The following is a 16,162-nucleotide window of genomic DNA, read 5'->3' on the forward strand; positions in this document are numbered from 1 at the left end:
ATAGAGACAACATTGACAGGGGACACGCATATTCAAGAAGATGATTCACTCTACAGTCATTCAGCCTCATAGCCCCATAGCCCCATCAGCATCTGGCACATCCGGAGACACTAATTAGATTAATATGAAGGGGAATGATTTGAACTAGAATCATGTACACTGGATTCATATTCATATTTATTTTCTACACCCTACCTAGGTGCCTGCCACACTCCAGCTGGCTTTTACTGGGCTCTTTAAGACCCAGGAAATATGATGATGTTTAAATCGCTTTATTGCTGAGTTAAAAGATAAAGATACCATGCAGATGATTATTCATGCTGCCGTGTATGAGTTCTCCCTGGCTGTGTGGGGTGATGATTGGATTAACCGGAGGGCATTGATTGCTCAAGGTGTTCAGCCCCACCCAGCCCCACAGTCTAATAAGGCTGACTCTGGCCAGGTGAGGCTGCTTAAACCAGCCATCCACACACACACACACACACACACACACACACACACACACACACACACACACACACACACACACACACACACACACACACACACACACACACACACACGCGCGCACACACACACACACACACACACACCCTGGCTTCTTATGAACTAAACTGAACTCATATAAACTGGATCTACCTGAAGTGATGTTTTATCAATGGAATCATATTAACATTGATTCAAATGAACTGGATTGATATGATCTGGAATCATATCAGCAAGGATTCATATCAGGTTTAATAGTGCTATGGATTCAAATATGAACTGGAATCATATGAAACTGGATTCATATGAAATTAGATTCTATGAACTGGAATCATGAACCGAATTTACATGAGCTGCCTTCATCTGAAGTAGTTGATGCGAGCCAGGCGCTCCACCTATGATTTACTGGCAGTCTGGAGGTTCCATGGCCCCCACAGAGCCACTGACCGCGTGCCTCAGATCAACGCACAGCTGTCATTTAGCCCGCCACAGACATCTACCCCCACCCACACACTCACATAAACACATGGACATAAACACACACATACACATAAACACATACACCTCTGCATGACCCCATCCTGAGAATAGTGTGTGTCCGTGTTTTTATGGGTGTGGACTTTAGTGATAAATCTTTTACCAGAATGTTTTTGACATACCGTACATATACTATACATAGATAGACTTTAAAATGAGATATATGTATTTGTCTCTGTAAGACACAAAAAGCACAGGAAGGGCCTGAATTCTTTTTAATTTAATATGCTTTGTGGAAGTCTGTTCTATAAAAGGGGATCAGCAGTAATATCCCTGACACAAGGTCGCCCCCTAGTGTCTGAAACTTGAACCATGCGTACATAAATACTAAAATACAGAAAGTAGTTCACGCCAAACAACAGCGGCTGGTGTATTCAACATTTTTTTATTTAGAATTTTAAAAACAGACAATCAAAATATAAATAAATCTCATACACACAATCTTTCAAACACACAAGCACACCCACAACCACACACAATATTTCAAACAAACACACCGCCCGGCATGATGTCGTTAAAAGGTGCACTGACCAGGTTACCAATGAGGCAGATATCTCTTCAGCCTTCTAAAGAAAAAATAATAAGTTTGGCCATAAATCAAAAATTTCCCACCACCTTGTCGTGATCCAATATTTGAAAATCCTATTTCAATTTAAAAAAAATGTTGCGTGGAGGGTGGATTGGAAAAAAGGTTTAACCATTCTTATGACCGGCTATGAGAATGTTTTGTCACGTGACAACTCTAAGAGGCAGGGCTGCGGTCGTATTTTAGGTATACAATTAAAATGTCATTGATGTTGGATAAAGGTCTCTGATGATGGATAATGGCCTTTGTTGTTGGACAAATGTTTTGAATAAAAAAAATTAATGGTATTTGATGTTGGAGAAAGGTCTTTGATGTTGGATAATGGCCTTGTTTGATGTTGAATACATGTCTTTAGTGTAGGACAAATGTTTTTTAATATTAAATAAGAAGGTATTTGATGTTAGTTGAATGCCACATGTTATAGTCTCAACCTTGTCAATGTATAATACAATCAGAAATATTGTAAAACACAATTGCCAATGAACCAAGACTGTATCCATCAAACCAAGGCCTTATCCATCAAGCCCAGATATTATCACGCAAACCCAGACTCCAATAATCTAATTAAAGCTGTTTACTGATTCCCAGACCTCCTTTATCTAACCCAGACCTGCACCATCTAACCACGACCTTCACCATCTAACACAGACCTGCTTCACCTAACCCAGACCTGCTCAATCAAACCCAGTGTTGGGCAGCGCTGAGCAGCCATGTCACAGAACCAGTGCAACAACAGGGGGCACCAGGAAGTAGACAGGAAGTAGTCATGTTGACAGGATGTCAACGTTGTGCTGGTGTGCCGCAAGCCTTGATACATTCTTCAACTGCATTCTCCTCCTCTCTGAAAACAGACTGCCCAGCCCCCCCCTCCACCTGTCTGTCCATCTACCCCCTCCCATCGGTCCATCTACCCACGTTTGCATGTCTGTCTGTCTGTCTGTCTGTCTGTCTGTCTGTCTGTCTGTCTGTCTGTCTGTCTGTCTGTCTGTCTGTCTGTCTGTCTGTCTGTCTATCTATCAACCCCCTCCACCTGCATGTCTGTCTGTCTGTCTGTCTGTCTGTCTGTCAACCCCCTCCACCTGCATGTCTGTCTGTCTGCCTTCCCCCTCAGCCTGTCCGTCCATCAGTCTCTGTGTCTGTCCGTCTGGGTGGCGGTGTCCTGTGCGTGTGTTGCGGGGGCTGGGGGGAGCTGTAGGGGTCTCTGCTAGGAGGCCTTCCCCAGCTCTATCTTCTTCTGGATGGCCTTCGCCGAGTGGTAGATGAGGGAGTCTATCAGCCCTGCAACTGAAGAGACACACACACACACACACACGTTTTATATGATTCATTAAAAATCTTTAAATGGGAAACAACGGGAGAGAAAATATCAGCTTGTTCATCACCACAAAGAAGGCAAGTAAGTATGTGGATAAAAGTGACGTTTTGTGTGTGATGATTGGTTGCACTTTATGCAGAAATGTTGCAGTGATTGAACAAAAATGAAAGCTTGCATAATTGAACTGGGTTTGATTGATGCAGTGTGAATTGATGTGACAGACTACCCTGACTAAAATCCTGGAGAGCCTGGTAAACAGCGGTGTTTACAGACACTGACCTGTAAACACTCCTCCGATGATGGCACACACGCCTGTTAAGAAATGAGTGAACGACCTAAAGAGACAGTGGGAGACAGGTGTGTTATTACATACAAGGTACATGTTATTACACACCCTTTATGTGTGTTGGTACATACCTGTGCTTCTCTGTGAATTTAACCATCATGGGGGACAGCTCATACAAAACAAAGACCCCTGGCAGCCCTTGGTCGCCAATGAGACCGTTGGCCACTTTCTCATGTCTGGTCACTGAGAACTGGTTGGTTTTAACCACCTACAGGGGAACAGACAGGGCAACATTTAAGCTAACATACTACAGACAGCTCAGGGTGGGAGACTAACCCCAAGTTAACGTGTGACACATAGGTAAGATGGGATACGAATGTCAAGGGGAAATGGCACATACAAGTTGAGATGCTTAGGTCAAGCTCAGACACTGCACTCGTGACATATGAAGTACAGAGTTGATTGAATTTCGATTAGATTTAAATATATCAACTCACCTCTCCCTCTGCCTTCATGTAAATAGTCGGGACTATTTTAACAAAGTACTGGTACATCATCGATGCTGAGTTAGAGAAGAGGAAGATTCATGGTTACAGAATATAACATAAAAAGTTGATTGCATAATAGATATGTTTCTTCAGGAAGTTCAGGGTAACGATTCGTGTAAAACTTCAATTAAACAGTTGTCCGCGGCGGGGCGCTGTTCTTTCTTGTCTGCTTTTCTTTTTTCTTTTTCTTTTTTACCTCGTACGGCGACGTGACGTTCCTTCCTCTAATGGAGTCGTGCTAGCAGGACGTTTAAATCCCACTGCTGTCTTTGACCTCGGCCAATACCGTTTTCCTTTTCAACACTTGACCACATTTCCAAGGCACAAGGCAAGGTACGGGTCCGAGTGCTGGATTGCTGCTTGTGGTCATAAGATTAAGATGTTTTAGTGTTGGTACTTCACGTCGCCGATATGTGCGACAGCACGTCGACGTGCTAAGCTAACAACAAATGAGCCAACATTGAAGAGGGCGAAGTTCTTTAACAGTCATTATCTACCCGTGCAAGAGTTATGCAATAAATACTGGAACTGTAATGTGTACTGATTAAGTTAGGTGCGTTACTTTAAATACGATCAGAAACACGTCACTTTACTTAATGATTTTTACTCTGCTAATTTACGTTTACCAACCCTCCGCAGCAAATGTCAGTCCACATGGAGACTTTAAAATGATCGACATCGATCTTAGCTTATTGAGAAAGCTTCAAGATGGTTTGCAATGGATTTAAGTCTTATTGAGACGTTCCAGCCCTTCACATATTGAAGTACCCGCCATGTTCAGGACTAACTGTTTGATATATGCGTTGCCCCAGATGCCAGTGGCAGTAGGACCGTACGGCCAGGGCCAGGGCCAGCCCAGCTGTTTTGACCGGGTCAAGATGGGCTTCATGATGGGGTTCGCCGTCGGAATGGCAGCCGGAGCCATGTTCGGAACATTCTCCTGTCTCAGGTAACCACCAACACTACCCTTTGAGACTATATGTGTTAAAATTATATACCCGTTGAGTGGCAGATAAAAAATATTTAAAAGGATCTGTCCGGTTTGCCAAGACCCTAGGTTAATTGTTGACAATTATCTGATCTAAAAGAATGTTCAGCAACTCTCCCACCTGTATCTGGCAAACTATTAAATTGCTCCACGTTCCTTCAGTGGCTTCACAGACACAAGTTTACTGTAAATTAGGTTTTAATTAGCACACTTCTATCCAAAACGAACTACAGTAATATAAATGTCATTATGGAGTAGTTAGAGGTAGGGGCATCTTACGCAATGCCTACTGGTAGACTGTACAATGTTGTTTGAACCAATCAAGCCAATCAATTGTGTCGTCTGGTGTCTCTCTCCCTCCCTCCCTCTCTCTCTCTCTCTTTAGGGTCGGGATGCGCGGGCGTGAGCTGATGGGCGGCGTGGGGAAGACCATGATGCAAAGCGGGGGAACCTTTGGAACCTTCATGTCTATAGGCATGGGCATCCGCTGCTGAGCCACACACACACACACACCCCCGCATGGCCCGCCACCCCACAACTGTCAATAAAGTTAAGGATGTCAAACATCTGATTGGATGTTGTGTGTTCTGTGAACCAACAGAATGGCTTGATTGATTCCACCACCAAAACCAACTTTCATTTAGCACCTTTTTTTAGAATGGACAAGTCATGATGACCATAGTCCTAATGAAGTTGGATTACCCCCCTTTTTTTTTTTTTTACATTTTGTTTTGCAGTAAATGTTTTCCTCTTAAACATTTGACAGTTCCACGAAGCTGCCAAATAGTTTAATCAGCTCAGCCACAAGACTTCTGGTTATCTATTCAGACTAGTATATGCGTTGGGACAACATTGCCATGGCTGATCTCTAATAAAAAGGTGTTGGAGCTCTGCTGCCTAGCTAGAAGGGTATACCATGGATCCTGCTAGGGAAGTGTTTGGGTTTCCAAGCAGATCTTTCCAAAGCCACTTAAGAGGGGTGGAGGTAAGCGGTAGTATTTGGGGGGTGTAAGGCGGAGGCTGACCTTGGGGTGCCGTGACGTCTGTTCCATCCAGAGGGTTGACGATACCTGGGTAGTCCTTACCGAATGACAGGTGCTTGATCATGTGGGTCATGTTGATCTACGAGAATATCAATATTAGTTTTCACTTCATGAGAAAGTGCTAACGGTTCATTTAAATTATTTTAGCACAAGTATAAATTAATCTGAAGATGGGTTTTTAATGTGAGGAAACCCTTCAAATGATTCAATAACATTTTATATAAGGGATTTAACAAAGGGACTTGTAATCTCCAAAGATGTAACACATTGAGGCTTCCTTTAACGGGAAAGTAAAGAACGTTCTGAACTTCCCAATATAATCTGTATTTAGACTGCGTTAATTTATGCCAACAAGGAAATGCTTTGCATCACTGCTACGTCTTCTATTGGCAGAAGGAAGATGTTTTGCATAAAGATGTTTTTACCACAAGTACCAACTATGCCCAAGCATTGCGCAACCAAGGCACTTCTACTTAAAATCACCTTCCTTCCAAAAACCAACGACATAGCAATGCAATGCAGAACATGTATTTAGTGCCTCCCCCCCCCCCACTGTTTAAATGAATAGAATAAGGGCCAAAATATGTTGGATAGGAACCGATAAACTTCGGATGTATACTGTTTGTTCCTTACGTTGTCCAGTCCGAAGCTCTGCAGGTCGTGAACTGTAAAACAAACTTTCTGTTAACAAACACACTAACATGTTGCACACTAACATTAGAGTCTTCAAGGTGAAGTATAGAGAAGTGGTTTATCGGGTTGTGATCAGTGTATTAGTTTGATTATTCACTGTGGGCTCCCAGAACACTAGAGTACACTTCTGCCGTTACTCTCTTTCAGGCCACAGCACTGTGTCAAAATAAAAGCGTTCCCCCCCCCCCCCGCTGTCAGCCAGCAGTACTAACCAGGTAGCCAGTTGTGCTAAGCACGTTTGTGTTGATGCTAACCCCCTAGCCAGCAGTGCTTATTCCCAAGCCAGCAATCCAAACACCCCAGCCAGAAATGCTTACCACCTAGCCAGTAGTACTGAGATTTTGTCTATTTTAATGAGACAACACTTCTTTAAGGCGTTGCCATTGGTGACCATCAAGAATGGAGAATGGTAGAAAAAGTGACTTACTTTCCACAGCGTGCACTGCAGAAAGAAGAGAGAAGTGTCACCATAGTGATGATGGGAACACACAACCAGGATGACTGCAACTAGACAGACTCTCTGCACGTCATTACCCATGATGCACCACTTTCCCCCTACCCCTGTACCTCCAGCTAACCTTGTGTAACCTAATGGCTAAACATAACCTTCTCCATCACAATAGCAAGACTTGATTTTCCCAGTCTTGTCCGTCAAAATGTTCATGAGAAATGACGAATTAGAAAAGTACAAGGTACAGCCAGAAGGTACTCAAAAAGGTACCACACTGTTATTAGACTACTATTTGTTACTAGTATTCTGTTGCTACACCAGTTATGTGATACGAGTTTGTGGTTGGTACACTCCGCATATGTGGATCCTGATTAACAGATTTATCACATGGCGACAGAACAACTGATCATCACTGGGCGGGTTAGAACCTGTGTTAGTATGTCCCTCACAACATCACCCGGTTGTGCAAGGATAAGAAATGATATTGTCCAAAATAACACCGGATAACAGTTACTACGTGTTCTGTTTTTTGAAAGAGCCTTGGGAAAGATAGATGAAGATATAAAACCGTGGATGGATGGATTGACGCAGATGTAGGTATGTATTATAGGTCTTACCGTGGACATGAGACTGCTGGAAACTCTTGCCAGGAGCAAAATGGAAGTTTCCTGCAACCTGGAGTAGAGGGGGCGGTGGGGAGAAGACAGGTTATCCTCTTTCCTCCATGAATAATATGAATATGTGAGCATGAATGGTGTAGCCAGATAATAGTGGTCTTGTTGCAGATGAAACCAACAATATAAGTATTTCCTTGAGGTTCCAGCATCATTGAATCTTGAATCTATAACCGTGTTAAAGATGTCACACCGTTCTTTCTGATCAGACGTGACAAACCACATCAACCCCCCCATCCATTTGTGTGAGTGCACCTTGTTGACTTCCAGGAAGCCATACACCTGGCAACCCTCGTTCTTCTGCTCCGCCATCTTCTGGGTGAAGCCCTCGCGCCGACACTGCTCGATGGTGTCGGCGTTCTTGAAGGCCCAGCCACGCCGCCGGTATGCCTCACGCACGTCATCACAACTGTTACAGCACCTGCAGCGCCATGACGGACAGACTAATGAGCCAACACACACCCACTGAAAGACAGATGGAGGGACAGACGGGTGGAGAGAGGGACAGACAGGAAGAGAGACAGACAAGCGAAGAGATAGACGAGTGTCTTACTTGAGGTCTTCAGTCTCGGCCCCGTAGCAGCTTTCACATCTTTCCGGATCCAACTTACTGGGGTCAAAGGTCACACCTTCATCATCGCCACCCAGCTCTGTTAACACACATCATTATCATCCTTTGTAGCACATATCTCTGTTAACACAGATCTTCATCGTCACCAACATTACCACCTAGCTCTGCTAACACACACATAATAATCATCAGAACCTAGCTCTGTTAACACGCACCATCATCAGCACCACAAACCTTACCATCACCAGAACCTAGCTCTGTTAACACACACCATCATCAGCACCACAAGCCTTACCATCACCAGAACCTAGCTCTGTTAACACACATCACCACCACCACAAGCCTTACCATCATCACCGCCAAGCTTATAACACACATCATCCTCATAAACCACCATCCTCACAACATCATCAACACACGCCTCATCACTACCACCACCATCACCGCCCCTCTATAAATACATCCCGTTCCATCAGCACGACAACCCTTACCATCCTCAAGACCATCTATCTCTGTTAACACACATCATCACCACAACCCTTACCACCATCACCACCCTTTCTATCAACATCATCTGCATCTTTACCATCATCTACACCCTTTCCATCATCATCACCACCACCCTCATCATTTGATCATATTCACCATCACTACCTTCACCACCATTAGCAACATCACCCCCTTACCAACATCATCGTCATCCGGCTCTGTTAACACAGATCATCAACATTATCACCTTGCTCTGTTAGCACACGTCATCGCCCCTTTTAACAACATCAACACCACCTTTAGCACCATCATCATCATCATCATCAACCCCATGCTCACCATCGTTTGCACCCTAACCATCAGTACCATCACCCTGACTATCATAAGCACCATCATACCTAGCACCCCTCTCCCCCCACAGCTCTGTTAACACCACCCTCACCATCATCATCAAAACCGTCATCATCACAACCATAACCACCCAATTTTAGATTAGGATGCTGCATGCATACATATTCCATCACGTCTTGTATCAAAACGTAGGGAAGATGGACATAACAACTGAAGCTTTGTGGGGGGTAGGGATGTCTAGGTTGCAGGTTACCGTGTTTCTCTGCCTCCGTGGTGACGGCTTTGAGGTCTTTGTCCAGACGGCGCTTGAAGAGGTTGTGTTCTACATCCAGCTGCTGCTCCCCAGCAACATCCATTGCATCTATACTGAGGTCTGAGAGAGACATTCATTCACATCAGTGTGAGAGAGCGAGAGACAGACAGGAGAAACCTCCATCCTGTAACAAAGTCGTCGCATGACAAATCAGGTGTCAGGGTGGGCTGGGACCTACAGGCACAGGGCATGTGAGGAAAGATGACGTCGATGTTGATCTTCAGTTTGTCTCCTCGCGACGTGTCGACGTACAGTTCAGGATGGACCTGGAACCAAACAAAACATTAGCCACCACCCCCTTAAAGATCACCACCATCAACCCCAAAATAACTCCATCCCCCCAAGAACATCAATACTATCAACTCGGAACATCACCCCAATTTATCCACACCATCACAACCTCCAAAAAATAATCACTGTCGCCTCTACAAAATATCAGAACAACACTTTTCTGAACTCTGGGCTATCGGGCTGTGTATATGTGTTTGTATGATAAACAAATTGTTGCTACATTCCTACAGTCTCTTTTTTGAAGATGCACTGAAGCTAGATCTTATCTTTTGTAACTAGCCAGATATTTCCTACCATACATCATATTAAGGCTCATCCTCATAGAACTTGTACATGTACAATGTTACACTGATACGTTATATATGTACATTCTAACATCCACTTTCCCTATACACTTCTGACAAGTTCACCTCTTTGGTCAGGTAGTACTGCAGTTCAGAGAAGAACAAGATCAACATTATTAGACCGCTCACGATGGTCACTGAGAGAGAGAGAGAGAGAGAGAGAGAGAGATTTAACATTTTTTATCACACTGTCACGGGCAACATAGTAACATTAGTAACAGTTCTCAACACACTGTAAATACAAATGGGCAGACTACATTGTCGAGAGCAATGGAAGACGTACTACATCGGTGATGCCTTTTGCAACCCCACTAATTTATCCTCGAACATCAATTTATTCAATATTGAATGCAACACATGACACAGCATGCCTTTTAATATCCATGTATCGTCATCAATACATCAATCGATCCATGCATTGATGACCAGGTAGTATGGATGAATGGGTGGTCTGCTTTAAATTACTACTCACCAGTCGCGCCGCCCCACGTTTTGATCCTGAAGTCTTCTAGGGTTTTGGGATACGCATCAAACTGTTTCAGTTTGTTTAAGGTGTCCATGCTGTGGAGAAAATACCGTCTCGGGGTGTTAAAGGGTTTGGGGTTCGAGTCCCGGTGCACATTAGACACTACTTTCACTTCCGGGACTTGAAGAGTTTTGAGCCAATCAGCTTCGACCGCGTAAGAAGTCCACTAAACGATCATTTTAATTTCACGGATGGCGAAATACTGAAATACAACTATTCTTGATACATTTTTTCATTCGCTAATTTCTGATCTCAGTCTTGCGGGCGATAGTTAAGTGGAGTTTGGTTTGGAGATGGTCTTACAAACTGTGAGGTTGTAATACAAGAGATCGTAAATAGTTGAATTAATTATATTCTGACCCCTCTTGATTTTATTTGTATAAATCCACCCTGATTATTGTTTTTTTTGTAATCAGGAAACTTTTTTAAATCCAAAACAAGCTTTCAAAACCGAATTCCCTCAATATATTATATAGTAATATATAGATAATTAAATAACAAAAGAAATAACACTGAAATCAGCATTTTATGTATTTTCCGTTCATATTTGACAAATCAAGCAGCCTCAAAGGTTTTGCACCCGGGTGCTTTGCTTTGCAGACACAGACAGGCAGTGAACGGAGTACCTACTTCCGCTTCCAAATCCACCAGGGGTCCTTATAGTGCGGACCTGAACAACTACAGCAAGCTGCCCGGTTTACATTTCGGCAATTTAATTTAAAACACTAACTCATCGACAGACATGTCTGGTAGAGAAGGTACGTGTATCTAACGTTAGTTACTATTGTTCATCTCATACGAACAGGTCGTTATGTTATCCTTTCTATGTTCTTAGCTCGCTAACCGTAACTGTGAATACGCATGTCAAGTGGCCATCATAGTAGGATCATATCGGCTATATATAACATAAACCCTTCTTTACACCCCGCAGGAGGCAAGAAGAAGCCGCTGAAGGCACCCAAGAAGCAGAACAAGGACCTTGATGATGTAAGGGGCATTAATAATGGATTCATATTTTTTATTGGGATGCTGTGTCTGGACCCCTCCCGTGCGGGTCTAGTGATGAACGAATCGATGCGGCGCTGCTGCGGTCACTAGATGCATTATTCACTATTAGAACAACTATTCACACGTAATATGAAGACTAGTAACTTACCCTATGGAATTATATTGGGGCCGAATGTCCTTAGACAAAAACACAGCGCAATAACAATTCTTGAATTTTATAGAAATTTTGTGTTGTTGATTTGGTTGATAAAATGCCATCGTTATTATTTGGCAAGTTATTTCAAAATTATTATTCTAACCTCACAAATTCAGGTAGAAATTTAGGTAGGTCCTACTACCGTAGTTTGGAGCAGGCCTCCATGCAGCATGCTACATCGCTGCAATTTGTTTATTGGTAATCCATTGCTATTCCTGTGGTACTGATGAATGTTAAGACATAATTTTGACCTGAGTATGAATTTGTGAAGATGAGAAATAATGGGTGATTACTACCATTAGCATTATGTTATACTATTAACAGTTGATTGTTTCTCAGTCTATGAACACTAATAGTCGCATGACATCACCCATTTGTGTGTGGCTGTAGGAGGACATGGCCTTCAAGCAGAAACAGAAGGACGATGCGAAGGCGATGGATGCCTTAAAGGCAAAAGCTTCTGGAAAAGGACCTTTGAGTAAGAATAACAATGATTACAAAAATACGACAAGATGATGGCTGAAATATGATTTGATGGGCAGATATGGACCAATCTGGGATACCTTTGCCATATTTATTGAAATTATCTTATGTTTCCAGAATGTCTACCCTAGTTTTAAGTAGCACTATATTTGTACTTAAACAATTGTGTATTTGTAGTGCTTCATATGTACTTGGATAAATATGGATTAGTAGTTTTTTAAAGGTGCATCTAGTTTAACCTGATTGCTCTCTCTTCATCAGCGGGCGGCGGCATCAAGAAATCAGGCAAAAAGTAAGATAGCCCAATGCTACCATGACAACCACCTGGTGTGCAACCGACGTCTCAGGTTCCAGCCATGCCCCTTCCTGTGTCAACCATGCCCCTTCCTGTGAATACCACCCTCATGCCCAACCTCCCACAGTTCCAAGACAGGTCTGGGAAAACATTAGAGATCAGTTGTCCAGACCTTGAAGCTCCAACATGCAAGAGTCAAAAGCAGAGGCCTGTTACATGCATACGGCCAAACCTGCAGCCGTCAGCCGCACTGGTCCGGAACACTCCTGACAAATGTGGACTAACTCTTCTATTAACTACTGGAATCTCAAGTAGCTTTTGATTTTCCTGAAAAGTATTGCTGTTGTGAAGATGTCAATAAAGGGTTTTTTTCATATTGGCGTTATTTTATTGGTTTGGGATAATGTCAGTTTATTGTCACTGGGTTTTCTGTTTATTCATTACAAACTAAGTGTACTGTTGAGGTAAAGAAATTCTGTCAGCCTTAGGCTGTATGCATTTCAAGATATACATGCAGACTACTAGCTGGTTCTATTGGCACAATATCATATGTCCATGACACTAAATGTCCATTTAAGATGCATAAGGAAATATTTCACAGATTTTGTAAGATCTTCCAGTTGAACAAAGTTCTGTTGTGTAGCCTTATTATCTTCATGTTTCCTGACTTCATTGGTTGTCCTGTGAGTGCCATCTCTGATGCCTTCTGTCATGGAGGAAGACCAGTCAGGGTCTGGATGCTCCTGCTGTAGGGTTAGGATGTTTGGTGGTTTGATCGGACGTTAGGTTTCGGTTGCTAAGTTACGATGCTCCAGCTTGGCTTTCTGGAGCTGCAGCACCTCGATCTGCAGACGTAGCTTCTCCCTCTCCAGCAGGAGGTTTCCTCTCTGTATATCCACCAGATCCTCACCTGGAAATATGAACATACGATGATGTCTGATCTAGAACCGACTCTAATACCTGAACTTGATCATCTCTAGCCTGGTGTTTATGATTTCTTACCAACAGCGGTGTCTTGTTTCTTAACGCAGGACTTCAGCTCCACCTCCACGGGGTAGTGGTCGCTTACCTTCAGTGTCTGGGGGGGGGTCAGAAACAACTATAAGAGCAGACTATCAACTTTTAATGCATTCAAATCTATCATGGAGTATAGGATGGAAGGTTTATTAAAGGATGCTTATGACAGTGAGAAGACCTGACCTGTTGGTATGTGAGCCCATACTCCTCCTGGAAGTTGAATGGTTTTGCGGAGTTAGGAACCACAGCCGACAACATGTCCTGACCGTACACCACTATCCTGGAAGAGAGAAGGGAGAACTGATAAGTTAGCTGGTTGTTGTGATAGAATGAGAGGCAGTTTTGAATGACTAACAGAAGTACTTTGGACACAATTATATTTAATACTATTATATGTAAAACTAGTTTCTTAGTATTTATTTTTAAATACATTATTTCACCTGTATTTAAAAAATTATCATACATGATCATATTAACAAGCGCATCATTTACAGTTGTATTATTTACCGATAATTTAGGCCAACTGATCATATTATTTGCAAACGTATTGATTAATATTTACTAATCATACAGATCTTATTAACTGATTATTCACTGATCCTATTATACATTATACATATTATGTTTTGATGGTATTTTTTACCTGTCGTTCTATCTACTGATCTTATGAAAAAATGGTATAATGTTCTGATGGTATTATTGACTGAGCGTACTATTGATCTTACTATTTATAATGGTATAATTTTCTGATGGTATTAATTACCTGTCGTAAGTGTGATCGTTCCCAGTGTTGGCTGTGGTGTCTACATCGTCTGCGATCAGCCAATGGAAGTTAGGGTCACTACGGATACGAATGCTCTTCATCTCTTTCTTGGAGACATAGGCACCGTCCGCATTGAAATCCCCCAGGATCATCACATTCTAGAACACAGTATCATCAGAATTGTAGGAAACCACATTCTAGAACATAGGGTCATCACAATCGAGTACACCACATTCCAGTAAACAGGGTAATCACTTAATAAGAACACCCCATTCTAGTAAACACGATAATCCCATTCAAGGACTCAGACACAGGGTCACCACATTCTATAAGAACGCGTTCTGGAACATCACGTTCTAGAACACAGAATCATAAAATTGTACAACATCAAGTTCTAGAACATATTATAGGATCACCCCATTCTAGAACACAAGAACATTCTAATAGCATACATCCTGGCCTATTGGTTATGGCTGATAGAGAGATGTTTACGTCAGTCTTCCACTTGGCCTTCATGTGGAGGAAGACGTCATAGAGCTGGTCCAGCTCCTTGTCAGAGTCCTGGGGTTTAGTGTGGACTGGGACCAGAACCAGGTCCTGGATGACTGAACCCCCCCCCCCCCCCCGACACACACACACACACACACAGGCACACACAGGCACACACACACACACACACACACACACACACACACACACACACACACACACACACACACACAACACACAGAATGTTTATTCCTGAGCTCTGCTGTTAAATCGCCTCCCAATTAAACAGAGGGTTGGTTAATCTTAGTCGTAAGAGTTAGTTCTCCAGATTGGTTTGAATTCATCAGCAACAAGGCTGCGAAAAGAGTCCCTTTACACATTCAGATAAAATATACACAAAAGGTGGAGGTAGATGGATAAGTAAGCATCATGTTGAGGGGTGGTGTCCAATCCAGAATAACTACTAGAATTGACCACTCAAGATTAGAGTCATCAATTGCAGTCTTAAGGCAAAAAACATACATGCCCTTTCTGTCACATGTGTGAGACATAAAATGGCTACATGCCAGGGTAGGATGCCTGCATGAAGGACGCAGCAGGTAGAAAAGGCATAGCTCTCCATGTTGATGGTCTCATGAGCTGGGCAGTTTAGCCTTTAGGGTGTCATAAGTGAAGAACTGACTGATAGACGGACAGTCAAAAAGAAAGACAGTCAGACAGACGGGCAGACAAGTACTTGTATTATGACATCGGAAGCGGAGGATGTACGGGTCTCGGGCGAGGATGTCTTCCTTCACTGTCTCTTCGTCGTCGTACTGATAGAAACCCACCATGTCGACCAGGTCGTCCCTGAACACAACCAGAGACAGGTTTACCTGTAGAATCAGAAAGAAAGGGAGAGAGAGAGAGGGAGAGAGAGAGAGAGAGAGAGAGAGAGAGAGAGAGAGAGAGAGAGAGAGAGAGAGAGAGAAGGAGGTTCACCTCCTCGAGAGAGAGAGAGACATGTTTACCTGTAGAGGAAGAGGTACTGCTCCTTGTAGCGAGTTCTTCCCAGACGAGAGCTGATCTCCACACTGTAGTGGTGTTTCCTGGAGCTCCTGGCAGACAGAAACACAGACACACAGACAGACAGACAGACAGAAGGACAGACCGGTAGACAGACGGACAGAAGAAAAGACCGACCAACAGAAAGACAGAAAGACAGGCAGACAGACAGGTAGGTTAAGGTTTTAGATTGTTGCGTTAAGGTATGAGGATAGAGATGGTTGAGTTTCTGGTTAGGGTTAAACCAGGTGGATTGTGGGTAACGGACGTGTTGATGGCATCCAGGAGGGATTTGACCGCTGCTCCACTGATGTCCACCACTTCAATGATCACGATGATGTCATAGCGTGACACGATCTTTTCAGAGAGAAAGAG

At 43.1% G+C, this 16,162-nt stretch overlaps 4 protein-coding genes across 8 annotated transcripts in view; 2 read left to right on the forward strand and 2 right to left on the reverse strand.

Moving 5' to 3' along the window:
• Positions 1-1,396: 1,396 nt before the first annotated feature.
• ergic3 (ERGIC and golgi 3) lies at positions 1,397-10,598 on the reverse strand. Of its 4 annotated transcripts, XM_079748349.1 has the most exons (15): positions 10,439-10,598; positions 10,033-10,103; positions 9,510-9,597; positions 9,272-9,391; positions 8,865-8,885; positions 8,161-8,257; positions 7,863-8,028; positions 7,551-7,608; positions 6,910-6,924; positions 6,423-6,454; positions 5,772-5,868; positions 3,708-3,772; positions 3,342-3,478; positions 3,204-3,259; positions 1,397-2,893 (listed from the first exon to the last, which is right to left on the reverse strand). In XM_079748349.1, the coding sequence occupies exons 1-15, from the start codon at positions 10,524-10,526 to the stop codon at positions 2,814-2,816; spliced, it is 1,191 nt and encodes a 396-aa protein (XP_079604475.1). In that variant the 5' UTR covers positions 10,527-10,598; the 3' UTR covers positions 1,397-2,813. The 4 variants fall into 4 exon arrangements, with proteins under 4 accessions (XP_079604475.1, XP_079604477.1, XP_079604476.1 ...); XM_079748351.1 differs by lacking the exon at positions 8,865-8,885; XM_079748350.1 differs by lacking the exon at positions 6,910-6,924.
• On the forward strand, positions 3,938-5,312 carry romo1 (reactive oxygen species modulator 1). The gene is made up of 3 exons (XM_079748353.1): positions 3,938-4,091; positions 4,571-4,707; positions 5,132-5,312. Exons 2-3 carry the CDS (start codon positions 4,571-4,573, stop codon positions 5,238-5,240), a joined length of 246 nt encoding a protein of 81 aa, XP_079604479.1. The 5' UTR covers positions 3,938-4,091; the 3' UTR covers positions 5,241-5,312.
• A 513-nt stretch (positions 10,599-11,111) lies between the features above and the next one.
• On the forward strand, positions 11,112-12,848 carry tma7 (translation machinery associated 7 homolog). The gene is made up of 4 exons (XM_079748183.1): positions 11,112-11,250; positions 11,424-11,479; positions 12,087-12,174; positions 12,441-12,848. Exons 1-4 carry the CDS (start codon positions 11,235-11,237, stop codon positions 12,473-12,475), a joined length of 195 nt encoding a protein of 64 aa, XP_079604309.1. The 5' UTR covers positions 11,112-11,234; the 3' UTR covers positions 12,476-12,848.
• Positions 12,849-12,860: 12 nt separating this feature from the next.
• Positions 12,861-16,162, reverse strand: part of dnase1l4.1 (deoxyribonuclease 1 like 4, tandem duplicate 1) — a 6,089-nt gene continuing 2,787 nt past the window's right edge. Inside the window, exons 3-10 of one of the 2 annotated variants that reach the window (XM_079748182.1) lie at positions 16,056-16,144; positions 15,754-15,840; positions 15,480-15,592; positions 14,747-14,859; positions 14,255-14,412; positions 13,675-13,771; positions 13,477-13,552; positions 12,861-13,384 (exon numbers count right to left, since the gene is read on the reverse strand). In XM_079748182.1, the coding sequence (XP_079604308.1) occupies positions 13,257-13,384; positions 13,477-13,552; positions 13,675-13,771; positions 14,255-14,412; positions 14,747-14,859; positions 15,480-15,592; positions 15,754-15,840; positions 16,056-16,144 (861 nt within the window). In that variant the 3' untranslated portion in view covers positions 12,861-13,256. The remainder of the gene's footprint in view (positions 13,385-13,476; positions 13,553-13,674; positions 13,772-14,254; positions 14,413-14,746; positions 14,860-15,479; positions 15,593-15,753; positions 15,841-16,055; positions 16,145-16,162) is intronic. The other variant, XM_079748181.1, reaches the window with a different exon arrangement.

The sequence above is a fragment of the Pollachius pollachius genome (assembly GCF_949987615.1).
Source record: "Pollachius pollachius genome assembly, chromosome: 12".
NCBI classification, from domain to species: Eukaryota; Metazoa; Chordata; class Actinopteri; order Gadiformes; family Gadidae; genus Pollachius; species Pollachius pollachius.